Raw genomic sequence first — 27,216 nt, 5'->3', positions numbered from 1 at the left:
GATTTTAAACCTCATGTAGCTATTCCAGAAGTTTTTCCAGTTCCTGATGCTATTTCAGAAGTAATTTCTAGGGAATGGAATAGTCTGGGTACTTCATTTACTCCTTCTCCAAGGTTTAAGAAATTGTACCCTTTGCCATCTGATAGATTAGAGTTTTGGGAGAAAATCCCCAAAGTTGATGGGGCCATCTCTACTCTTGCTAAACGTACTACTATTCCTACGGCAGATAGTACTTATTTTAAGGATCCTTTAGATAGGAAGCTTGAATCCTTTCTAAGGAAGGCTTATTTATGTTCAGGTAATCTTCTCAGGCTTGCTATTTCTTTGGCTGATGTTGCTGCAGCTTCTACCTTCTGGTTGGAGGCTTTAGCGCAACAAGTGTCAGACCATAATGCTTATAGCATTGTTAAACTTCTTCAACATGCTAATAACTTTGTTTGTGATGCCATTTTTGATATCATTAGAATTGATGTCAGGTATATGTCTTTAGCTATTTTAGCTAGAAGTGCTTTATGGCTTAAGTCTTGGAATGCAGATATGACTTCTAAGTCAACGTTGCTTTCTCTTTCTTTCCAAGGTAATACATTATTTGGTTCTCAGTTAGTTTCAATAATTTCAACTGTTACTGGGGGGAAGGGAGCTTTTTTGCCTCAGGACAAAAAGTCTAAGGGTAAATATAGGGCTGCTAATCGTTTTTGTTCCTTTCGTCAGAATAAGGAACAAAAACCTGACCCTTCCCCTAAAGGAACAGTTTCCGTTTGGAAACCTTCTCCAGTCTGGAATAAATCCAAGCCTTTTAGAAAGTCAAAACCTGCTCCCAAATCCGCATGATGGTGCGGCCCTCATTCCAGCACAGCTGGTAGGGGGCAGATTACGATTTTTCAAAGATGTTTGGATCAATTCGATTCAAAGTCTTTGGATTCAGAACATTGTTTCACAAGGGTACAGAATAGGTTTCAAGGTAAGACCGCCTGTGAGAAGATTTTTTCTCTCACGCATTCCAGTAAACCCAGTAAAGGCTCAGGCGTTTCTGAAATGTGTTTCAGACCTAGAGTCGGCTGGAGTAATTGTGCCAGTTCCAGTTCTGGAACGGGGTCTGGGGTTTTACTCAAATCTGTTCATTGTACCAAAGAAGGAGAATTCCTTCAGACCGGTTCTGGATCTAAAAATATTGAATCTTTATTTAAGGATACCAACATTCAAAATGGTGACTATAAGGACTATTCTGCCTTTTGTTCAGCAAGGGCATTATATGTCCACAATAGACTTACAGGATGCATAGCTTCATATTCCAATTCATCCAGATCACTATCAGTTCCTGAGATTCTCTTTTCTAGACAAGCATTACCAGTTTGTTGCTCTTGCGTTTGGCCTAGCAGCAGCTCCAAGGATCTTTTCAAAGGTTCTCGGTGCCCTTCTCTCTGTAATCAGAGAACAGGGTATTGCAGTATTTCCTTATTTGGACGATATCTTGGTACTCGCTCAGTCTTTACATTCTGCAGAATCTCATACGAATCAACTTGTGTTGTTTCTTCAAAGACATGGTTGGAGGATCAATTTACCAAAGAGATCCTTGATTCCTCAGACAAGGGTAACCTTTTTGGGTTTCCAAATAGATTGTGTCCATGACTTTGTCTCTAACAGAAAAGAGACGTCTGAAATTGGTTTCAGCTTGTCGAAACCTTCAGTCTCAATCATTCCCTTCGGTATCTTTGTGCATGGAAATTCTAGGTCTCATGACTGCTGCATCGGACGCGATCCCTTTTGCTCGTTTTCACATGATACCTCTTCAGCTTTGTATGCTGAACCAATGGTGCAGGGATTATACAAAGATATCACAATTAATATCCTTAAATCCCAATGTTCGATCTTCTCTGACTTGGTGGTTGGATCACCATCGTTTAATTCAAGGGGCCTCTTTTGTTCGTCCAACCTGGACTGGGATCTCAACAGATGCGAGTCTTTCAGGTTGGGGAGCTGTATGGGGATCTCTGACAGCGCAGGGGGTTTGGGAATCTCAGGAGGCGAGATTACCAATCAACATTTTGGAACTCCGTGCGATTTTCAGAGCTCTTCAGTTCTGGCCTCTTCTGAAGAGAGAATCGTTTATTTGTTTTCAGACAGACAATGTCACAACCGTGGCGTATGTCAATCATCAAGGAGGGACTCACAGTCCTCAGGCTATGAAAGAAGTATCTCAGAAACTTGTATGGGCGGAATCCAGCTCCTGTCTAATTTCTGCGGTTCACATCCCAGGTATAGACAATTGGGAAGCGGATTATCTCAGTCGCCAGAAGTTACATCCGGGCGAATGGTCTCTTCACCCAGAGGTATTTCTTAAGATTGTTCAAATCTGGGGACTTCCAGAAATAGATCTGATGGCTTCTCATCTAAACAAGAAACTTCCCAGGTATCTGTCCAGATCCAGGGATCCTCAGGCGGAAGCGGTGGACGCGTTGTCACTTCCTTGGAATTATCAACCTGCCTATATCTTTCCGCCTCTAGTTCTTCTTCCAAAAGTGATTTCCAAAATCCTAATGGAGCGTACGTTTGTACTGCTGGTGGCTCCAGCATGGCCACACAGGTTTTGGTATGCGGATCTCGTTCGGATGGCCAGTTGCCAACCTTGGACACTTCCGTTAAGTCCAGACCTTCTATCTCAAGGCCCATTTTTCCTTCAGGATCTCAAATCATTAAATTTGAAGGTATGGAGATTGAACGCTTAATACTTAGTCATAGAGGTTTCTCTGATTCAGTGATTAATACTATATTACAGGCTCGTAAATCTGTGTCTAGAAAGATTTATTACTGAGTTTGAAAGACTTACATTTCTTGGTGTTCTCATAAATTCTCTTGGCATTCTTTTAGAATTCCTAGAATTTTACAGTTTCTTCAGGACGGTTTGGATAAGGGTTTGTCTGCAAGTTCCTTGAAAGGACAAATCTCTGCTCTTTCTGTACTTTTTCACAGAAAGATTGCTAATCATCCTGATATTCATTGTTTTGTACAGGCTTTGGTTCGTATTAAGCCTGTCATTAAGTCAATTTCTCCTCCTTGGAGTCTTAATTTGGTTCTGAGGGCTTTACAGGCACCTCCGTTTGAACCTATGCATTCTCTGGATATTAAATTACTTTCTTGGAAAGTTTTATTCCTTTTGGCCATCTCTACTGCTAGAAGAGTTTCTGAGTTATCTGCTCTTTCTTGTGAATCTCCTTTTCTGATTTTTCATCAGGATAAGGCGGTGTTGCGGACTTCATTTAATTTTTTACCTAAAGTTGTGAATTCTAACAACATTAGTAGAGAAATTGTTGTCCCTTCTTTGTGTCCTAATCCTAAGAATTCTCTTGAGAGATCTTTACATTCTTTGGATGTAGTAAGAGCTTTGAAATATTATGTTGAAGCTACTAAAGATTTCAGGAAGACTTCTAGTCTATTTGTTATCTTTTCTGGTTCCTCTCATTTTAAGAGAATAAAGCCCCCACTACAGCATACTTCAGCACTTTAATATTGCTTATGGTTTAGGAACAGTTTAAATGTTGTAAACGGACAAAGAGAGAGCGCCCTAGACATTAAGTAACCCAGCTGACACTAAAATATCCGCTCCAGGATAAATAAATAAATAAGATGAAAAATAAGAGATGTGTCAGCCCTAATAAGCTAGGGTGGAGGTTAGAAATGTAGACTAATAATAATATGTAAGGAGTAGTAACTGAATACTATGTGTGCACTATCGAATCCTAACAAAAAATATAATAATCAAAAATGTATATAACATTGTATCTAAACAAAAAAGTAGTTTTAAGAGGAACAATTATATTGCAGGATAGGTTAGGCAAATAACAGGACGACAGATATCTGTTAAGCACAGCTATAAACTAATTAATAAATACAATATATATACAAATAAGGAAACGGATATTGTACAATTTAAAACAATTTAGCACAATTTATTAAAACACATATAAAAGAGGGGACGTCTTCACAGATAGACGTGAATATAGTGGCCAATGAGCTAACTTGATATATAAAATCAGAGATACTAGAAAATATCCGGAAAATAACGTTTACCTCAGAGGAAATACGGAAAAGTACCTTGTGAAGATAAGATAATACTGGCAACAGTGCTCTTAGAAATTCCTCTGTATATCCAGAAAAAACCTGCTATGCAGATTAGAGATGCTGTCCTTTTTGGAGAAATAGTGGTCTGTAGACTTGACTGTATATTCAGTGGGATTGGGAAAATTCTTGAGCAATAACGTTTATTTTTCGTGATTCTGAACAACCGTTCTGAGTAGATCCAATACTACTTAGACAGAGATCAACTGGCGTGTGTTACAGGTGCAGCTGACAACTGTATGTCTCAGCTGAGTCTGATTAGCGTCTCTGTAGGTCCGTCGAGTGTTGTGGTCAGAGGGCACCAAATAGAAAGTGCAAAGTGTGACAAATACCACTGTGTATTTTGGAAATAAAGGTGATGGCCACTAGTAGTGGCGAAAGGTGGCTGCAAACAAGCCAAATGTCCAAAAACAGGGTTGAAAATAAAGTTAAAAGTGTAAAATGTCCGTTTCGGTCTGTATACACCTTCCTCTGTTCAAAATCAGATTTTCTTGGACTAGGTGTATTTAGGGACAAGATGACAAAGCAGGTAGTGGTCCTGGTCAACGCGTTTCGCCCACATTAAGGGCTTTATCAAGACTTAGAATTTGTTACTCTTGCTTTGCTTTTTAAAAAGACCTCCTTGATATCCCATTGGTCGAGGTTTTCAGCAACAGTTTAAATGTTGCCATTTACATGCAGTCAAGCATGATCCCTGCGAGCATTGGTTTAACAACTTGTAGGGTGAGCTATACTTGCTCAGATGTGGAACTCGAACAGCACATTGCTTTATTCCTACTGGGTCCCAACGCTCTGTCAGTGATCCAACAACTGTATATGCACAAATGGTTTTTGAAAATACAGGAGGTATTGCTACACTGGCCCTATAGTACGCTCTAAAGAAAGCCGGCATTGAAATGGTATATAATATAACTGCAGTGCCGGGATTCCATGCAGCTATAGATACCCTGACGCTGGCAGAGGAGCAAAATGCACCATTTAATTACGGGGGCAATAGTTGTGTGCAACTATTAGCCCGGTTCCCGCGCTGCCTATAGTTGTGTGCAGCGCTACAGAAGAGCAAAACGCACCCTTTTAATTACGGCATCCATGCAGTGACTATTCTTGTGTGCAGTGCTACAGTGGTGTAATATTCACACTCCTTATTAGCTGTTCCCCACACTGCCTATAGTTGTGTGCTGTGCTACAGAGGAGCAATATGTGCCCTTTGTTTGCCCGGTCTCCATGATGTCTATACCTGCATGAAAACCTGGTACTGCATAGAAGCATCCTATTCCATTTTTAAAGTGCCATAAAACAGGTTGAGATCTGTGCATATCCTAAAAGGGCTAATTAATTAAAAATAGTTTGCATATCATTTTTTTTTTTAAATTGCTGGCAAGTATTTTAAAATAATTTTCAAAAATAAGCACAATTAGTTACATAGCTATGCTGTCTGGAGACATCTGATCCACCTCTTCTTTTTAGTGTTTAGCATCAGAAACAGAGGACTTGTATTTCAACTGAGTTCACAGCAGCTTATTTGCTTCTTGGCATGCTCCAGCAGGTAATCAGTGTTAAAGCCTTGCATTCTACAAAAGCAAAGGTGGAGATAGATACAGTCATATTGTGGGGGGAGTTAGAGCTGTAGAATTCAGAAACTTAAAAGAAAGGGTTAATGACGAAGCATTGCAGTATAAATTTGCAGGTAAAGTAATTAAAGTACATATTATATTTTGTCTCTTCCCAACTTGTTTTATGTCCCTTTAAACGGCGGGTATATACTTCCTGTCTGCTCACTCTGGTCTGAAGGCATAGCATGCTGGGAAATGTAGTTTGCGCTTGTGGCAGAGAACTGATGGCTAGGTTCTCTAATGCGTCCCAGCAAAACCGATCAGGACTGAACATGGTAGTAGAGGGATTATGAAGAGCTGGCCAGATGTTCTGCTCTTTCTGCAGACATGCTGCATTTTCTGCGATGACATAGCAGATCGCAGCATGTTCTGCCTTGGGGCCGAACGCCGGCCCCACTTATACAGGATGGGGATGGGGGGGGGGGGGGGAGTAATTTTCGGCCTTTTTTCCCCTCTTTCGGTAAAAATGGGATACATACATAAACACATACATACACAATGTAGCTAGCATATGTATTTAGCTAGCACATATTATATATCTGCTATATCATGAGTTGTCACTATGTGTGTGTATGTATATGTATATATATATATATATATATATACATATTTTTTTTTATATATATATATTTTTATTATATATATATGTGTGTGTGTATAAATAAATATATATGCTTTAATTAATTATAGGTTTTAATTACATTCATAATTAAGTCTTTGTTTTTTTTATTTTTTGCTTTTTCTTTTCTACAGGATTTTTAGACCCTGAAAAAAAACTCTTTTCTCATCGAATATTGTCCAGAGATGAATGTATTGATCCCTTTTCAAAAACTGGGAACCTTAGGTTAGTATGATTACAAACACAATGTTTATACTTATACACACAGATATACACCTGCTAATTAGATTTAATTTAATCTGATTTATTTCATAAATTGAGAGTCCATCACCCATTACTCCTGGGATTAATTTCCTGTCAACTAGGATGAGGCAAAGATTCCCAAAGCTCTGAGCACTTAATCCCTCCCACAGAGAGGTCCTCAAACTGATTTGAGGCCTATTATTCCTCTGAGAGCTGCTACTTCGGAAATAGGGGAGGGGAGTATCGTGCAGTGAGACACTTAGTTTCCTTATGTTGGGTCGTCGATATTCTCCAGATATAAAGCCTCTTCTGTGCTGGCACAGCACTGGATGGACTCTACTGGAAGTAGTCATATTTGCAGCTAATATGCACAGTAGAGTGGGTGCATCTGAGTTAAAGGGACAGTCTACACCGGAATTGTTGTTGTTTAAAAAGATAGATAATGCCTTTTTCTTTTCTTTTTTAAGACCCGATGAGTCCACAGATCATCTTAATTTTAATGGGATATTCACCTCCTTGTCAGCAGAAGGAGGCAAAGAGCACCACAGCAGAGCTGTTAAATAGCTCCTCCCTTCCCTCCCACTCCAGTCATTCTCTTTGCCTACGTTAGTGATAGGAAGAGGTAAAGTGAGGTGTTAGGTTAGATTCTTCAATAAAGAGTTTATTATTTTTAAAGTAGTGCCAGAGTGTGCTGCTTTGTTCTAGGGTGTAGCCGTAGTCCATATCAGTCTCTACAGTAGAGCTTTTGGTGGCTTTAGAGCAATGGGAACTTGTGGGACATAATTCTCACTGCGCCTTCCATATACTGTTGCTGCCATAACCTGGAAAAATCTGAGGTATATTACTCAGTGTTTTCTCTTGTTAAGTGTGTTCAGTCCACGGGTCATCCATTACTTATGGGATATATTCTCCTTCCCAACAGGAAGTTGCAAGAGTATCACCCAAGCAGAGCTGCTATATAGCTCCTCCCCTCACATGTCATATCCAGTCATTCTCTTGCAACCCTCAACAAAGAAGGTCGCGAGAGGAGCTGGAGTTTTTACTTAACTATTCTTCAATCAAAAGTTTGTTATTTTAAATGGCACCGGAGTGTGCTGTTTTTTCTATCTCAGGCAGTATTTGGAAGAAGAAACTGCCTGCATTTTTTATCTATGATCTTAGCAGGCGTAACTAAGATCCACTGGCTGTTCTCGACATTCTGAGGAGTGGGGTAAACTTCAGAAACTGGGAATAGCATGCGGGGTCCTCCGCAAATGAGGTATGTGCAGTACTTTATTTTCTGGGAATGGAATTGACTAAGAAAATACTGCTGTTACCATATGATGTAAGTACAGCCTTAAATGCAGTAGTAGCAACTGGTATCAGGCTGATAAATTTATGCGCAGTCGAGTTATATTCTAGGGACTAGAATTTGACTGAGAAAATACTGTTAACGCTGAAATAATACTTAAGCCTTCTCTGCAGTGGTAGCGACTGGTAGCAGGCTTAGTGATAGCTTTGCATGACATTGAAAAATGTTTTTTAATAAAACGTTTACTGGCATGTTATTCGTTTTTGTGAGGTACTTTGGTGATAAATCGCTTTGGGCATGATTTTTTTCCACATGGCTAACATATTTTTCTGCATGGAAACCGTTATATATGGGCTCCCACTGTTGTGATTGGAGTGGGAGGGCCCTTGTTTTAGCGCCTTGTTGCGCAGTTAAAATTATTGCACAGTCTTTCTGCTTCTTCCTCCTTGATCCAGGACGTCTCTAGAGAGCTCAGGGGTCTGCAAATTTCATTTGTGAGGGAGGTAATCAGTCACAGCAGATCTGTGACAGTGTGCTGACTGTGATTAAAAGCTTTAAATTTTAATTGATATCTGTTTTATCCGTTTTGGGTATTGAGGGGTTAATCATCCTTTTGCTAATGGGTGCAATCCTCTGCTAATAATACACTTCTTGTTAAGAATTGTTTAATTATATCTGTATTTTTGAAGCGCTGCAGCGTTTTTTTATATTGCTTGTACACTTATTGAAAGTGATTTCCAAGCTTGTTAGTTTCATTGCTAAGTCTGTTTTAAACATGTCTGATTCAGAGGAAACTGTTTGTTCATCATGTTCAAAAGCCAATGTGGAGCCCAATAGAACGATGTGTACCAATTGTATTGATATTGCTTTGAATAAAAGTCAATCTGTACCGATAAAGAAGCTATCACCAGACAACGAGGGGGAAGTTATGCCGCCTAACTCTCCTCACGTGTCAGTACCTGCGTCTCCCGCTCGGGAGATGCGTAGGATTGAGACACCTAGTACATCTAGGCCCTTACAAATCACTTTACATGATATGGCTAATGTTATGAAAGAAGTATTATATAATATGCCCGAATTAAGGGGCAAACGCGATAGCTCTGGGTTAAGGACAGAGCGCGCTGATGACACGAGAGCCATGTCTGATACTGCGTCACAATTTGCAGAACATGAGGACGGTGAGCTTCATTCTGTCGGTGACGGTTCTGATCCGGGGAGACCGGATTCAGAAATTTCAAATTTTAAATTTAAGCTTGAGAACCTCCGTGTGTTACTAGGGGAGGTATTGGCGGCTCTGAATGATTGCGACACGGTGGCAATTCCAGAGAAATTGTGTAGGTTGGATAGATACTATGCGGTACCGGTGTGTACTGACGTTTTTCCTATACCAAAAAGACTTACAGAAATTATAAGTAAGGAGTGGGATAGACCCGGTGTGCCTTTTTCCCCTCCCCCGATATTTAGAAAAATGTTCCCTATAGACGCCACCACACGAGACTTATGGCAGACGGTCCCTAAGGTGGAGGGAGCAGTTTCTACGTTAGCCAAGCGTACCACTATCCCGGTGGAGGATAGCTGTGCTTTCTCAGATCCAATGGATAAAAAATTAGAGGGTTATCTTAAGAAAATGTTTGTTCAACAGGGTTTTATATTGCAGCCTCTTGCATGCATTGCGCCTGTCACGGCTGCAGCGGCATTCTGGTTTGAGTCTCTGGAAGAGGCGATTCGCACAGAGCCGTTGGATGAGGCCTTGAGCAAAGTTAGAACCCTTAAGCAAGCTAATGCGTTTGTTTCAGATGCCGTAGTACATCTAACCAAACTTACGGCTAAAAATTCCGGATTCGCCATACAGGCGCACAGAGCGCTCTGGCTTAAATCCTGGTCAGCGGATGTAACTTCCAAGTCTAAACTACTTAACATTCCTTTCAAAGGGCAGACCTTATTCGGGCCCGGCTTGAAGGAAATTATTGCTGACATTACGGGAGGTAAGGGCCACGCCCTTCCTCAGGACAGGGCCAAACCAAAGGCCAAACAGTCTAATTTTCGTGCCTTTCGTAACTTCAAGGCAGGAGCAGCATCGACTTCCTCCGCTCCAAAACAGGAAGGAACTACTGCTCGTTACAGACAAGGTTGGAAAGGCAACCAGTCATGGAACAAGGGCAAGCAGGCCAGAAAGCCTACTCCCGCCCCTAAGACAGCATGAAGTCAGGGCCCCCTATCCAGAGACGGATTTAGTGGGGGGCAGACTTTCTCTCTTTGCCCAGGCTTGGGCAAGAGATGTGCAGGATCCCTGGACGTTAAAGATTATATCTCAGGGATACCTTCTGGATTTCAAAACCTCTCCTCCACAAGGGAGGTTCCATCTTTCGAGGTTATCGACAAACCTAGTAAAGAGAGAGGCATTTCTACAATGTGTACAAGACCTCTTAATCATGGGGGTGATCCACTCAAGATGGAAACCATTCGAACCATCCTACCCATGATCCAAGAGGGTCAATATATGACCACGGTGGACTTAAAGGATGCTTACCTTCATATACCGATTCACAAAGATCATTATCGGTACCTGAGGTTTGCCTTTCTAGACAGGCATTACCAGTTTGTGGCTCTTCCCTTCGGGTTAGCCACGGCCCTGAGAATTTTTACGAAGGTTCTGGGCTCACTTCTGGCGGTACTAAGACCACGAGGCATAGCGGTGGCTCCGTACCTAGACGACATTCTGATACAAGCGTCAAGTTTTCAGAATGCAAAGTCTCATACAGAGATAGTTCTAGCATTTCTGAGGTTGCATGGGTGGAAAGTGAACGTGGAAAAGAGTTCTCTGTTACCACTCACAAGGGTTCCTTTTCTAGGGACTCTTATAGATTCTGTAGAGATGAAGATTTACCTGACGGAGTCCAGGTTATCAAAGATTCTCAATGCTTGCCGTGTCCTTCATTCCGTTCCAAGCCTATCAGTAGCTCAGTGCATGGAGGTAATCGGCTTAATGGTCGCGGCAATGGACATAGTGCCATTTGCGCGACTGCATCTCAGACCGCTGCAACTATGCATGCTCAGTCAATGGAACGGGGATTACTCAGATCTGTCCCCTTTGCTAAATCTGGACCAGGAGACCAGAGATTCGCTTCTCTGGTGGTTGTCACCGGTTCATCTGTCCAAAGGAATGACCTTTCGCAGGCCAGATTGGACGATTGTAACAACGGATGCCAGCCTTCTAGGCTGGGGAGCAGTCTGGAATTCCCTGAAGGCTCAGGGATCGTGGACTCAGGAGGAGAAACTCCTCCCAATAAACATTCTAGAATTAAGAGCAATATTCAATGCTCTTCTAGCTTGGCCTCAGTTAGCAAAGCTGAGGTTCATCAGATTTCAGTCGGACAATATCACGACTGTGGCTTACATCAATCATCAAGGGGGAACCAGGAGTTCCCTAGCGATGTTGGAAGTCTCGAAGATAATTCGCTGGGCAGAGTCTCACTCTTGCCACCTGTCAGCGATTCACATCCCAGGCTTAGAGAACTGGGAGGCGGATTTCCTAAGTTGCCAGACTTTTCATCCGGGAGAGTGGGAACTTCACCCGGAGGTATTTGCTCAACTGATTCGTCGTTGGGGCAAACCAGATCTGGATCTCATGGCATCTCGCCAGAACGCGAAGCTTCCTTGTTACGGATCCAGGTCCAGGGACCCGGGAGCGGTGCTGGTAGATGCATTAGCAGCCCCTTGGGTTTTCAACATAGCTTATGTGTTTCCACCATTTCCGTTGCTACCTCGACTGATTGCCAGGATCAAACAGGAGAGGGCATCGGTAATTCTGATAGCGCCTGCGTGGCCACGCAGGACCTGGTATGCAGACCTAGTGGACATGTCGTCCTGTCCACCATGGTCTCTTCCTCTGAGGCAGGACCTCCTAATTCAGGGTCCTTTCAACCATCCAAACCTAATTTCTCTGAGGCTGACTGCCTGGAAATTGAACGCTTGATTCTATCAAAGCGTGGGTTTTCGGATTCGGTTATTTATACATTAATACAGGCTCGGAAACCTGTGACAAGAAAAATTTACCATAAGATATGGCGTAAATATTTATATTGGTGCGAATCCAAGAGTTACTCATGGAGTAAGGTTAGGATTCCTAGGATATTAGCCTTTCTACAAGAGGGTTTAGAAAAGGGTTTATCCGCTAGTTCGCTAAAGGGACACATTTCAGCTCTGTCTATTCTTTTACACAAACGTCTGGCAGAGCATCCAGACGTCCAGGCCTTTTGTCAGGCTTTGGCTAGAATTAAGCCTGTGTTTAAAGCTGTTGCTCCTCCGTGGAGCTTAAACTTGGTTCTTAAAGTTCTTCAGGGTGTTCCGTTTGAACCCCTTCATTCCATTGATATTAAGCTTTTATCTTGGAAAGTTTTGTTTTTGATGGCTATTTCCTCGGCTCGAAGAGTCTCTGAGTTATCTGCCTTACATTGTGATTCTCCTTATCTGATCTTTCATTCAGACAAGGTAGTTCTGCGTACTAAACCTGGGTTTTTACCTAAGGTTGTTTCTAACAGGAATATCAATCAAGAGACTGTTGTTCCATCATTATGTCCTAATCCTTCTTCAAAGAAGGAACGTCTTTTGCATAATCTAGACGTGGTCCGTGCTCTGAAGTTCTACTTACAGGCAACTAAAGATTTTAGACAAGCTTCTTCTCTGTTTGTCGTTTACTCTGGACAGAGGAGAGGTCAAAAGGCTTCGGCTACCTCTCTCTCTTTTTGGCTTCGTAGCATAATACGTTTAGCCTATGAGACTGCTGGACAGCAGCCTCCTGAAAGAATTACAGCTCATTCCACCAGAGCTGTGGCTTCCACCTGGGCTTTTAAGAATGAGGCCTCTGTTGAACAGATTTGCAAGGCTGCAACTTGGTCTTCACTTCATACTTTTTCCAAATTTTACAAATTTGACACTTTCGCTTCTTCGGAGGCTGGTTTTGGGAGAAAGGTTCTACAGGCAGTGGTTCCTTCTGTTTAATGTTCCTGCCTTGTCCCTCCCATCATCCGTGTACTTAGCTTTGGTATTGGTATCCCATAAGTAATGGATGACCCGTGGACTGAACACACTTAACAAGAGAAAACATAATTTATGCTTACCTGATAAATTTATTTCTCTTGTAATGTGTTCAGTCCACGGCCCGCCCTGTCTTTTTCAGGCAGGTTCTAAATTTTAAAATTATAACTCCAGTCACCACTGCACCTTATAGTTTCTCCTTTCTCGTCTTGTTTCGGTCGAATGACTGGATATGACATGTGAGGGGAGGAGCTATATAGCAGCTCTGCTTGGGTGATCCTCTTGCAACTTCCTGTTGGGTAGGAGAATATATCCCATAAGTAATGGATGACCCGTGGACTGAACACACTACAAGAGAAATAAATTTATCAGGTAAGGATAAATTATGTTTACTTTTGATCCTCAGGTCCATGTGAGGAGTAAGACTTCACAAACCTGGGAGCTGCCTTTGCTGTAGGCAGACTGTGAGGTAAGTGCCGCTTTTTATTTCTGGGGTTAAAAGAAAAAAGAAGAACTCAGAAGAAGTTGGCCACTCACGTTGTAAATGGGAAGCCCTTAGTGAAAGATATCTGGGGTTTTGCGGTTTCTCTCGTTCAGAGAGGGATTGCCTGGTATTTCAGGGCTGGATTGTACTGTGAAGTCAGGATCAGACTGATATGCTTCAGGAAAGTTCTTCTCTGGGAGAGGCACATGTTGAGCAAAAAGAGGCTGTTTCTTGGGTGGTAACTAGCCACAGAGCGAGCTATTATGCTATTGTTTGTTCTCAGGTTGAGCGCTTCTCTTTTTATTTATGCAAATTATGACATTTAGGGAAGTCTCACTAAGTGTGATGCGGGAAGCCAGGCGTGGACCCGTTGCTCAGTGTGCCTAGAGGGATATGGCTGCATCTCACTGACGAGGCCCACAATAGGCCGAAACGTACGTCTGGGGTTTTGCTGTTTCTCTCGTTCAGAGAGGGATTGCCTGGTATTTCGGGGCTGGACTGTACTGTTAAGTCAGGATCAGACTAATATGCTTCAGGAAAGTTCTTCTCTGTGAAAGGCACAAAAAAAGAAAAAGAGGCTGCTTCTTGGGTGGTAACTAGCCATTGAGCAAGCTATTATGCTATTGTTCGTTCTCAGGTTGAGCGCTTCTCTCTTTTTATTTATGAAAAATATGGGCTCTTTATTTTATTCAGGTATGAATTCTCCTTTAGGTTTGGCAGACTATACTCGACAGCTACACGCAAATCAATTGTCACAGACACTCCCGGCGGTTGCATAATACAAACATGCTGACCGGGAGATTACTGTATTGACATTGCTCTCTTTGAGCGTAATTGGGCACTTTATTATTAGGCTCTGGGACAGGCTAACGATTAAAGAGGCCTCATCTCCCGGCGGTTACATAAACAATCAAGCCGACCGGGAGATTACTATACTGACAGCGCTCTCTGTAATCACATCGCTCTCTTAGAGCGTAATTGGGCACTTGTTATTAGGCTTTAACCAGTCTAGCGGTTGCAGTGGCCTCATCTCCCAGCGGTTATATAAACTATCATGCTGACCGGGAGACTATTTATTCTGTCATGATTTTTAATGGGCGCTTTATTTGTTCATTAGGCATTGGGGCTTTTTGCTTGTGCATTGGTCACTTTTCCCGGCGGTTATATACACATTGTGCCGACCGGGAGTTTCCTGTATGGTTAACGCCCACGATGGGCGGTCCTTAGGGAGACGGCTTTTACATAGCATGCCTTTTCCCCTTCTCTTCTGGAGAGCTGTAAGTTTTCACTGCGCAAGAGAGAAGTTGTGCAGTGACAAATAAAGCAGTTTCTCCTTATTAGGAATCAGCAGTTATCTTTCTCTGCAAGATGTGGGAAATTTTTTGTTTGATACAGAATACAAATGAAGGACTGCGCTCCTGTTCTGCTTGGGAATTAGGTCATGTTGTTAAGAAACATGAAGTTCTAAGTGTGAAGTACTGATGGATCACCTTTAGCAAGGTTTATCTGAGATGTTTGTAGGTGCTATGATACTTGTGTGCTAATCTAACTCTTTTCTGCACACAAAAATAAAAACTTGGTTTAAAATCTAAAGAGACAGTAAGGTTTTTATCTGTTAATTTTATTAAAAGTATTTCAGCTATTTATTTATCCATTATGACTTTGGATGGAACAAAAGCACACAAAAAATAGTTACTTTCTCCAACATAGGTGTGTCCGGTCCACGGCGTCATCCTTACTTGTGGGATATTCTCTTCCCCAACAGGAAATGGCAAAGAGCCCAGCAAAGCTGGTCACATGATCCCTCCTAGGCTCCGCCTACCCCAGTCATTCTCTTTGCCGTTGTACAGGCAACATCTCCACGGAGATGGCTTAGAGTTTTTTAGTGTTTAACTGTAGTTTTTATTATTCAATCAAGAGTTTGTTATTTTGAAATAGTGCTGGTATGTACTATTTACTCAGAAACAGAAAAGAGATGAAGATTTCTGTTTGTATGAGGAAAATGATTTTAGCAACCGTAACTAAAATCCATGGCTGTTCCACACAGGACTGTTGAGAGCAATTAACTTCAGTTGGGGGAACAGTGTGCAGTCTCTTGCTGCTTGAGGTATGACACATTCTAACAAGACGATGTAATGCTGGAAGCTGTCATTTTCCCTATGGGATCCGGTAAGCCATGTTTATTACGATCGTAAATAAGGGCTTCACAAGGGCTTATTAAGACTGTAGACTTTTCTGGGCTAAATCGATTCATTATTAACACATATTTAGCCTTGAGGAATCATTTTATCTGGGTTTTTAGATATAATAATATCGGCAGGCACTGTATTAGACACCTTATTTCTTAGGGGCTTTCCCAAAGCATAAGCAGAGCCTCATTTTCGCGCCGGTGTGGCGCACTTGTTTTTGAGAGGCATGGCATGCAGTCGCATGTGAGAGGAGCTCTGATACTTAGAAAAGACTTTCTGAAGGCGTCATTTGGTATCGTATTCCCCTTTGGGTTGGTTGGGTCTCAGCAAAGCAGATACCAGGGACTGTAAAGGGGTTAAAGTTTTAAAACGGCTCCGGTTCCGTTATTTTAAGGGTTAAAGCTTCCAAATTTGGTGTGCAATACTTTTAAGGCTTTAAGACACTGTGGTGAAAATTTGGTGAATTTTGAACAATTCCTTCATGTTTTTTCGCAATTGCAGTAATAAAGTGTGTTCAGTTTAAAATTTAAAGTGACAGTAACGGTTTTATTTTAAAACGTTTTTTGTACTTTCTTATCAAGTTTATGCCTGTTTAACATGTCTGAACTACCAGATAGACTGTGTTCTGAATGTGGGGAAGCCAGAATTCCTATTCATTTAAATAAATGTGATTTATGTGATAATGACAATGATGCCCAAGATGATTCCTCAAGTGAGGGGAGTAAGCATGGTACTGCATCATTCCCTCCTTCGTCTACACGAGTCTTGCCCACTCAGGAGGCCCCTAGTACATCTAGCGCGCCAATACTCCTTACTATGCAACAATTAACGGCTGTAATGGATAATTCTGTCAAAAACATTTTAGCCAAAATGAACCCTTGTCAGCGTAAGCGTGGCTGCTCTGTTTTAGTTACTGAAGAGCATGACGACGCTGATATTAATATCTCTGAAGGGCCCCTAACCCAATCTGAGGGGGCCAGGGAGGTTTTGTCTGAGGGAGAAATTACTGATTCAGGGAACATTTCTCAACAGGCTGAACCTGATGTGATTGCATTTAAATTTAAGTTGGAACATCTCCGCATTTTGCTGAAGGAGGTATTATCCACTCTGGATGATTGTGAAAAGTTGGTCATCCCAGAGAAACTATGTAAAATGGACAAGTTCCTAGAGGTGCCGGGGCTCCCAGAAGCTTTTCCTATACCCAAGCGGGTGGCGGACATTGTTAATAAAGAATGGGAAAGGCCCGGTATTCCTTTCGTCCCTCCCCCCATATTTAAAAGATTGTTTCCTATGGTCGACCCCAGAAAGGACTTATGGCAGACAGTCCCCAAGGTCGAGGGAGCGGTTTCTACTTTAAACAAACGCACCACTATACCCATAGAGGATAGTTGTGCTTTCAAAGATCCTATGGATAAAAAATTAGAAGGTTTGCTTAAAAAGATGTTTGCTCAGCAGGGTTACCTTCTACAACCAATTTCATGCATTGTCCCTGTCACTACAGCCGCATGTTTCTGGTTTGATGAACTGATAAAGGCGCTCGATAGTGATTCTCCTCCTTATGAGGAGATTATGGACAGAATCAATGCTCTCAAATTGGCTAATTCTTTCACCCTAGACGCCACTTTGCAATTGGCTAGGTTAGCGGCTAAGAATTCTGGGTTTGCTATTGTGGCGCGCAGAGCGCTTTGGTTGAAATCTTGGTCGGCTGATGCGTCTTCCAAGAACAAGCTACTAAACATTCCTTTCAAGGGGAAAACGCTGTTTGGCCCTGACTTGAAAGAGATTATCTCTGATATCACTGGGGGTAAGGGCCACGCCCTTCCTCAGGATCGGCCTTTCAAGGCAAAAAATAGACCTAATTTTCGTCCCTTTCGTAAAAACGGACCAGCCCAAAGTGCTACGTCCTCTAAGCAAGAGGGTAATACTTCTCAAGCCAAGCCAGCTTGGAGACCAATGCAAGGCTGGAACAAGGGAAAGCAGGCCAAGAAACCTGCCACTGCTACCAAGACAGCATGAAATATTGGCCCCCGATCCGGGACCGGATCTGGTGGGGGGCAGACTCTCTCTCTTCGCTCAGGCTTGGGCAAGAGATGTTCTGGATCCTTGGGCGCTAGAAATAGTCTCCCAGGGTTATCTTCTGGAATTCAAGGGACTTCCCCCAAGGGGGAGGTTCCACAGGTCTCAGTTGTCTTCAGACCACATAAAAAGACAGGCGTTCTTACATTGTGTAGAAGACCTGTTAAAAATGGGAGTGATTCATCCTGTTCCATTAAGAGAACAAGGGATGGGGTTCTACTCCAATCTGTTCATAGTTCCCAAAAAAGAGGGAACGTTCAGACCAATCTTAGATCTCAAGATCTTAAACAAGTTTCTCAAGGTTCCATCGTTCAAGATGGAAACCATTCGAACTATTCTTCCTTCCATCCAGGAAGGTCAATTCATGACCACGGTGGATTTAAAGGATGCGTATCTACATATTCCTATCCACAAGGAACATCATCGGTTCCTAAGGTTTGCATTCCTGGACAAACATTACCAGTTCGTGGCGCTTCCTTTCGGATTAGCCACTGCTCCAAGGATTTTCACAAAGGTACTAGGGTCCCTTCTAGCGGTGCTAAGACCAAGGGGCATTGCAGTAGTACCTTACCTGGACGACATTCTGATTCAAGCGTCGTCCCTTCCTCAAGCAAAGGCTCACACGGACATCGTCCTGGCCTTTCTCAGATCTCACGGCTGGAAAGTGAACGTGGAAAAGAGTTCTCTATCCCCGTCAACAAGGGTTCCCTTCTTGGGAACAATTATAGACTCCTTAGAAATGAGGATTTTTCTAACAGAGGCCAGAAAAACAAAACTTCTAGACTCTTGTCGGATACTTCATTCCGTTCCTCTTCCTTCCATAGCTCAGTGCATGGAAGTGATCGGGTTGATGGTAGCGGCAATGGACATAGTTCCTTTTGCGCGCATTCATCTAAGACCATTACAACTGTGCATGCTCAGTCAGTGGAATGGGGACTATACAGACTTGTCTCCAAAGATACAAGTAAATCAGAGGACCAGAGACTCACTCCGTTGGTGGCTGTCCCTGGACAACCTGTCACAAGGGATGACATTCCGCAGACCAGAGTGGGTCATTGTCACGACCGACGCCAGTCTGATGGGCTGGGGCGCGGTCTGGGGATCCCTGAAAGCTCAGGGTCTTTGGTCTCGGGAAGAATCTCTTCTACCGATAAATATTCTGGAACTGAGAGCGATATTCAATGCTCTCAAGGCTTGGCCTCAGCTAGCGAGGACCAAGTTCATACGGTTTCAATCAGACAACATGACGACTGTTGCGTACATCAACCATCAGGGGGGAACAAGGAGTTCCCTAGCGATGGAAGAAGTGACCAAAATCATTCTATGGGCGGAGTCTCACTCCTGCCACCTGTCTGCTATCCACATCCCAGGAGTGGAAAATTGGGAAGCGGATTTTCTGAGTCGTCAGACATTGCATCCGGGGGAGTGGGAACTCCATCCGGAAATCTTTGCCCAAGTCACTCAGCTGTGGGGCATTCCAGACATGGATCTAATGGCCTCTCGTCAGAACTTCAAAGTTCCTTGCTACGGGTCCAGATCCAGGGATCCCAAGGCGGCTCTAGTGGATGCACTAGTAGCACCTTGGACCTTCAAACTAGCTTATGTGTTCCCGCCGTTTCCTCTCATCCCCAGGCTGGTAGCCAGGATCAATCAGGAGAGGGCGTCGGTGATCTTGATAGCTCCTGCGTGGCCACGCAGGACTTGGTATGCAGATCTGGTGAATATGTCATCGGCTCCACCTTGGAAGCTACCTTTGAGACGAGACCTTCTTGTTCAGGGTCCGTTCGAACATCCGAATCTGGTTTCACTCCAGCTGACTGCTTGGAGATTGAACGCTTGATTTTATCGAAGCGAGGATTCTCAGATTCTGTTATCGATACTCTTGTTCAGGCCAGAAAGCCTGTAACTCGAAAGATTTACCACAAGATTTGGAAAAAATATATCTGTTGGTGTGAATCTAAAGGATTCCCTTGGGACAAGGTTAAGATTCCTAGGATTCTATCCTTCCTTCAAGAAGGATTGGAAAAAGGATTATCTGCAAGTTCCCTGAAGGGACAGATTTCTGCCTTGTCGGTGTTACTTCACAAAAAGCTGGCAGCTGTGCCAGATGTTCAAGCCTTTGTTCAGGCTCTGGTTAGAATCAAGCCTGTTTACAAACCTTTGACTCCTCCTTGGAGTCTCAATTTAGTTCTTTCAGTTCTTCAGGGGGTTCCGTTTGAACCCTTGCATTCCGTTGATATTAAATTATTATCTTGGAAAGTTTTGTTTTTGGTTGCAATTTCTTCTGCTAGAAGAGTTTCAGAATTATCTGCTCTGCAGTGTTCTCCTCCTTATCTGGTGTTCCATGCAGATAAGGTGGTTTTGCGTACTAAACCTGGTTTTCTTCCGAAAGTTGTTTCTAACAAAAACATTAACCAGGAGATTATCGTACCTTCTCTGTGTCCGAAACCAGTTTCAAAGAAGGAACGTTTGTTGCACAATTTGGATGTTGTTCGCGCTCTAAAATTCTATTTAGATGCTACAAAGGATTTTAGACAAACATCTTCCTTGTTTGTTGTTTATTCCGGTAAAAGGAGAGGTCAAAAAGCAACTTCTACCTCTCTCTCTTTTTGGATTAAAAGCATCATCAGATTGGCTTACGAGACTGCCGGACGGCAGCCTCCCGAAAGAATCACAGCTCATTCCACTAGGGCTGTGGCTTCCACATGGGCCTTCAAGAACGAGGCTTCTGTTGATCAGATATGTAGGGCAGCGACTTGGTCTTCACTGCACACTTTTACCAAATTTTACAAGTTTGATACTTTTGCTTCTTCTGAGGCTATTTTTGGGAGAAAGGTTTTGCAAGCCGTGGTGCCTTCCATTTAGGTGACCTGATTTGCTCCCTCCCTTCATCCGTGTCCTAAAGCTTTGGTATTGGTTCCCACAAGTAAGGATGACGCCGTGGACCGGACACACCTATGTTGGAGAAAACAGAATTTATGTTTACCTGATAAATTACTTTCTCCAACGGTGTGTCCGGTCCACAGGCCCGCCCTGGTTTTTTAATCAGGTCTGATAATTTATTTTCTTTAACTACAGTCACCACGGTACCATATGGTTTCTCCTATGCAAATATTCCTCCTTAACGTCGGTCGAATGACTGGGGTAGGCGGAGCCTAGGAGGGATCATGTGACCAGCTTTGCTGGGCTCTTTGCCATTTCCTGTTGGGGAAGAGAATATCCCACAAGTAAGGATGACGCCGTGGACCGGACACACCGTTGGAGAAAGTAATTTATCAGGTAAACATAAATTCTGTTTTTGAGATTTAAAGAGACAGTAACGTTTTTTATGTGTAAATTTTATTAAAATAATTTCAGCTGTTTGTTAATTAATCCTTTGTGATTTAGGATGGAACAAAAGCACACAAAAATAAAGTTACTTTTAGGCTTTAAGGTGACTAACGTTTTTATGTGTAGATTTTATTAAAATCTTATTTTTTTTTTTCTGAACCTACTCCCTCTACGGCGATTTCTGTTTAGGAGTCTGTTGACAATGGGCAAGTTGTCACACAAAATTTTATGGCCCACATGCAGTGCTCTGCGCTTCCTTTTTCACTCCACTCAGAGTTATGAGAAAACATTACTAGAGGAATTATTTCAGCAGTTGCTATTCCGAATGGTTCCTCCCTGTTACTGAAGGAGGAATATACTTTGGGATTTTCTGAGAGAGAACTCAGACTCAGAATTGTTACTTTAGAAGGTTTTAACGATCTCGGGCGACCTTGACATAGTACGTCCAGTAAAGACTTCTGGTGCCATCTATATTAGTGCGTCCAGTAAATTATAAGGATGGACGCATTCCCTATATTTACAAAGCTGTTTCCCATAGCCGACTCTGCTAAGGAGGCGGAAGGAGTAGTTTTGGGATAGCTAACAGAACTACTATACCCTTAGAGGATAGTTGTTTTTTCTTTAAAGATTCTATGGGAAAAAAATAGAAAAGGGATGTCCAACAGGGCTTATAATGGCAACCAGCTGTGTCTTTTGCTACCGTCATTAGGGCGATGGCATATTGATTTGATGCGTTGTCTGATACTACTAAATCATAAACTCCCCTGGATAAAATCCAGGATAGGATAAAAGCTTTCATATTGGCTAATCTTTTTATTTCAAATTCTTCCTTTCAAGTTATCAAACTGGGAGCTTTCTCTGTTACAGCTCTCAGAGCTTCATGGTTAGAGCCTTGTTCTACGGATATATGCTCTAAGTCTAAACTTTTAGTGATTCCTTACCAAGGGAAGACCCTGTTGGGACCTGGCTTTACGGAAATAATCTCTTTTTTGAAAATTTAAAGTATTACAAAAAAAAAACCAAGAAAAAAAAACCATAATTTATGTAAGAACTTACCTGATAAATTCATTTCTTTCATATTAGCAAGAGTCCATGAGCTAGTGACGTATGGGATATACATTCCTACCAGGAGGGGCAAAGTTTCCCAAACCTCAAAATGCCTATAAATACACCCCTCACCACACCCACAAATCAGTTTAACGCATAGCCAAGAAGTGGGGTGATAAGAAAAAAGTGCGAAAGCATAAAAAAATAAGGAATTGGAATAATTGTGCTTTATACAAAAAAATCATAACCACCACAAAAAGGGTGGGCCTCATGGACTCTTGCTAATATGAAAGAAATGAATTTATCAGGTAAGTTCTTACATAAATTATGTTTTCTTTCATGTAATTAGCAAGAGTCCATGAGCTAGTGACGTATGGGATAATGAATACCCAAGATGTGGATCTTCCACGCAAGAGTCACTAGAGAGGGAGGGATAAAATAAAGACAGCCAATTCCGCTGAAAATAATCCACACCCAAAACAAAGTTTAAATCTTATAATGAAAAAAAATGAAATTATAAGCAGAAGAATCAAACTGAAACAGCTGCCTGAAGTACTTTTCTACCAAAAACAGCTTCAGAAGAAGAAAACACATCAAAATGGTAGAATTTAGTAAAAGTATGCAAAGAAGACCAAGTTGCTGCTTTGCAAATCTGATCAACCGAAGCTTCATTCCTAAACGCCCAGGAAGTAGAAACTGACCTAGTAGAATGAGCTGTAATCCTTTGAGGCGGAGTTTTACCCGACTCGACATAAGCATGATGAATCAAAGACTTTAACCAAGACGCCAAAGAAATGGCAGAGGCCTTCTGACCTTTCCTACAACCGGAAAAGATAACAAATAGACTAGAAGTCTTTCGGAAATTTTTAGTAGCTTCAACATAATATTTCAAAGCTCTAACTACATCCAAAGAATGCAACAATCTTTCCTTAGAATTCTTAGGATTAGGACACAATGAAGGAACCACAATTTCTCTACTAATGTTGTTAGAATTCACAACCTTAGGTAAAAATTTAAAAGAAGTTCGCAACACCGCCTTATCCTGATGAAAAATCAGAAAAGGAGACTCACAAGAAAGAGCAGATAATTCAGAAACTCTTCTAGCAGAAGAGATGGCCAAAAGAAACAAAACTTTCCAAGAAAGTAATTTAATGTCCAGCGAATGCATAGGTTCAAACAGAGGAGCTTGAAGAGCCCCCAGAACCAAATTCAAACTCCAAGGAGGAGAAATTGACTTAATAACAGGTTTTATACGAACCAAAGCCTGTACAAAACAATGAATATCATGACGACTAGCAATCTTTCTGTGGAAAAGAACAGAAAGAGCAGAGATTTGTCCTTTCAAGGAACTTGCAGACAAACCTTTATCCAAACCATCCTGAAGAAACTGTAAAATTCTAGGAATTCTAAAAGAATGCCAAGAAAAATGATAAGAAAAACACCAAGAAATGTAAATCTTCCAGACTCGATAATATATCTTCCTAGATACAGATTTACGAGCCTGTAACATAGTATTAATCACAGAGTCAGAGAAACCTCTATGACTGAGAATCAAGCGTTCAATCTCCATACCTTCAAATTTAAGGATTTGAGATCCTGATGGAAAAAGGACCTTGCGATAGAAGGTCTGGTCTTAATGGAAGAGTCCACGGTTGGCAAGTGGCCATCCGGACAAGATCCGCATACCAAAACCTGTGAGGCCATGCTGGAGCCACCAGCAGAACAAACGAGCACTCCTGTAGAATCTTGGAAATCACTCTTGGAAGGAGAACTAGAGGCGGAAAGATATAGGCAGGATGATACTTCCAAGGAAGTGACAATGCATCCACTGCCTCCGCCTGAGGATCCCTGGATCTGGACAGATACCTGGGAAGTTTCTTGTTTAGATGAGAAGCCATCAGATCTATTTCTGGAAGTCCCCACATTTGAACAATCTGAAGAAATACCTCTGGGTGAAGAGACCATTCTCCCGGATGTAACGTTTGGCGACTGAGATAATCCGCTTCCCAATTGTCTATACCTGGGATATGAACCGCAGAAATTAGACAGGAGCTGGATTCCGCCCATACCAGTATTCTAGATACTTCTTTCATAGCCAGAGGACTGTGAGTCCCTCCTTGATTATTGACATATGCCACAGTTGTGACATTGTCCGTCTGAAAACAAATGAACGACTCTCTCTTTAGAAGAGGTCATGACTGAAGAGCTCTGATAATTGCACGGAGTTCCAAAATGTTGATTGGTAATCTCACCTCCTGAGATTCCCAAACCCCTTGTGCTGTCAGAGACCCCCAAACAGCTCCCCAACCTGTCAGACTTGCATCTGTTGAAATCACAATCCAGGTCGGAAGAACAAAAGAAGCCCCCTGAACTAAACGATGGTGGTCTGTCCACCACGTCAGAGAGTGTCGAACAATCGGTTTTAAAGATATTAATTGAGATATCTTTGTATAATCCCTGCACCACTGGTTCAGCATACAGAGCTGAAGAGGTCGCATGTGAAAACGAGCAAAGGGGATCGCGTCCGATGCAGCAGTCATAAGACCTAGAATTTCCATGCATAAGGCTACTGAAGGTTTCGACAAGCTGAAACTTATTTTAGACGTCTCTTGTCTGTCAGAGACAGAGTCATGGACACTGAATCTATCTGGAAACCTAAAAAGGTTACCCTTGTCTGAGGAATCAATGAACTTTTTGGTAAATTGATCCTCCAACCATGTTCTTGAAGAAACAATGCAAGTCGATTCGTATGAGATTCTGCTAAATGTGAAGACTGAGCAAGTACCAAGATATCGTCCAAATAAGGAAATACCACAATACCCTGTTCTCTGATTACAGACAGAAGGGCACGAGAACCTTTGTAAAAATCCTTGGAGCTGTTGCTAGGCCAAACGGCAGAGCCACAAACTGGTAATGCTTGTCTAGGAAAGAGAATCTCAGAAACGGATAGTGATCTGGATGAATCGGAATATGCAGATATGCATCCTGTAAATCTATTGTGGACATATAATGCCCTTGCTGAACAAAAGGCAGAATAGTCCTTATAGTTACCATTTTGAATGTTGGTATCCTTACATAATGATTCAATATTTTTAAATCCAGAACTGGTCTGAAGGAATTCTCCTTCTTTGGTACAATGAAGAGATTTGAGTAAAACCCCAGCCCCTGTTCCAGAACTGGAACTGGCACAATTACTCCAGCTAACTCTAGATCTGAAACACATTTCAGAAATGCTTGAGCCTTCACTGGATTGACTGGGACACGGAGGACGCAGGAGGCCTTATCTTGAAGCCTATTCTGTACCCTTGTGAAACAATGTTCTGAATCCAAAGATTGTGAATCGAATTTATCCAAATTTCTTTGAAAAATCGTAATCTGCCCCCTACCAGCTGGGCTGGAATGAGGGACGCACCTTCATGTTGACTTGGGAGCTGGCTTTGGCTTTCTAAAAGGCTTGGATTTATTCCAGACTGGAGATGGTTTCCAAACTGATACCGCTCCTGTAGGGGAAGGATCAGGCTTTTGTTCCTTATTGTGACGAAAGGAACGAAAACGATTAGTAGACCTAAATTTACCTTTAGATTTTTTATCCTGTGGTACAAAAGTTCCTTTCCCCCCAGTAACAGTTGAAATAATGGAATCCAACTGTGAACCAAATAATTTATTACCCTGGAAAGAAAGGGAAAGCAAAGTTGACTTAGAAGACATATCAGCATTCCAAGTTTTAAGCCATAAAGCTCTTCTAGCTAAAATAGCTAGAGACATATACCTGACATCAACCCTAATGATATCAAAGATGGCATCACAAATAAAATTATTAGCATGTTGAAGAAGATTAACAATGCTATGAGAATTATGATCTGTTACTTGCTGCGCTAAAGCTTCCAACCAAAAAGTTGAAGCTGCAGCCACATCCTCTAAAGATATAGCAGGTCTAAGAAGATTACCTGAACATAAGTAAACTTTTCTTAGAAAGGATTAAATTTTTCTATCTAAAGGATCCTTAAAGGAAGTACTATCTGCCGTAGGAATAGTAGTACGTTTAGCAAGAGTAGAGATAGCCCCATCGACCTTAGGGATTTTGTCCCAAAACTCTAATCTGTCAGATGGTACAGGATATAATTGCTTAAAACGTTTAGAAGGAGTAAATGAATTACCCAAATTATTCAATTCCCTGGAAATTACTTCAGAAATAGCATCAGGGACAGGAAAAACTTCTGGAATAACTACAGGAGATTTAAAAACCTTATTTAAACGTTTAGATTTAGTATCAAGAGGACCAGAATCCTCTATTTCTAATGCAATTAAGACTTCTTTAAGTAAAGAACGAATAAATTCCATTTTGAATAAATATGAAGATTTATCAGCATCAACCTCTGAAACAGAATCCTCTGAACCAGAGGAATCATTATCAGAATGATGATGTTCATTTAAAAATTGATCTGAAAAATGAGAAGTTTTAAAAGACCTTTTACGTTTACTAGAAGGAGGAATAACAGACATAGCCTTCTTAATGGATTTAGAAACAAAATCTCTTATGTTAACAGGAACAGGAGTATTAGATGTTGATGGAACAGCAACAGGTAATGTAACATTACTAAAGGAAATATTATCTGCATTAACAAGTTTGTCATGACATTCATTACAAACAACAGCTGGAGGAACAGATACCACAAGTTTACAGCAAATACACTTAACTTTGGTAGATCCAGCATCAGGCAGCGATTTTCCAGAAATATCTTCTGATTCAGGATCAATCTGAGACATCTTGCAATATGTAAAAGAAAAAACAACATATAAAGCAAAATTTATCAAATTCCTTAAATGACAGTTTCAGGAATGGGAAAAAATGCCAGTGAACAAGCTTCTAGCAACCAGAAGCAAATAAACAATGAGACTTAAATAATGTGGAGACAATAATGACGCCCATATTATTTGGCGCCAAAAAAGACGCCCACATTATTTGGCGCCTAAATGCTTTTAGCGGCAAAAATGACGCCACATCCGGTAACGCCAACATTTTTGGCGCAAAAAGTAAAAAATGACGCAACTTCCGGCGACAAGTATGACGCCGGAAATAACAAAGAAAAACAAAGAAAAAATTTTTGCGCCAAAAAAGTCCGTGCCAAGAATGACGCAATAAAATGAAGCCCACAGGGAAAAAAGTCAAA

General features: G+C 41.8%; 1 protein-coding gene across 1 annotated transcript in view; it reads left to right on the top strand.

Annotated features, from left to right (window-relative positions):
* CTDP1 (CTD phosphatase subunit 1) overlaps nucleotides 1-27,216 on the top strand; it is a 750,130-nt gene that overhangs the window by 220,621 nt on the left and 502,293 nt on the right. Inside the window, exon 6 of the mRNA XM_053715845.1 lies at nucleotides 6,483-6,573. Coding sequence (XP_053571820.1) covers nucleotides 6,483-6,573 — 91 coding nt within the window. The remainder of the gene's footprint in view (nucleotides 1-6,482; nucleotides 6,574-27,216) is intronic.

This window comes from Bombina bombina, chromosome 5 (assembly GCF_027579735.1).
Source record: "Bombina bombina isolate aBomBom1 chromosome 5, aBomBom1.pri, whole genome shotgun sequence".
Taxonomy (NCBI): Eukaryota; Metazoa; Chordata; class Amphibia; order Anura; family Bombinatoridae; genus Bombina; species Bombina bombina.
This window is presented reverse-complemented; position numbering and strand designations above follow the sequence as displayed.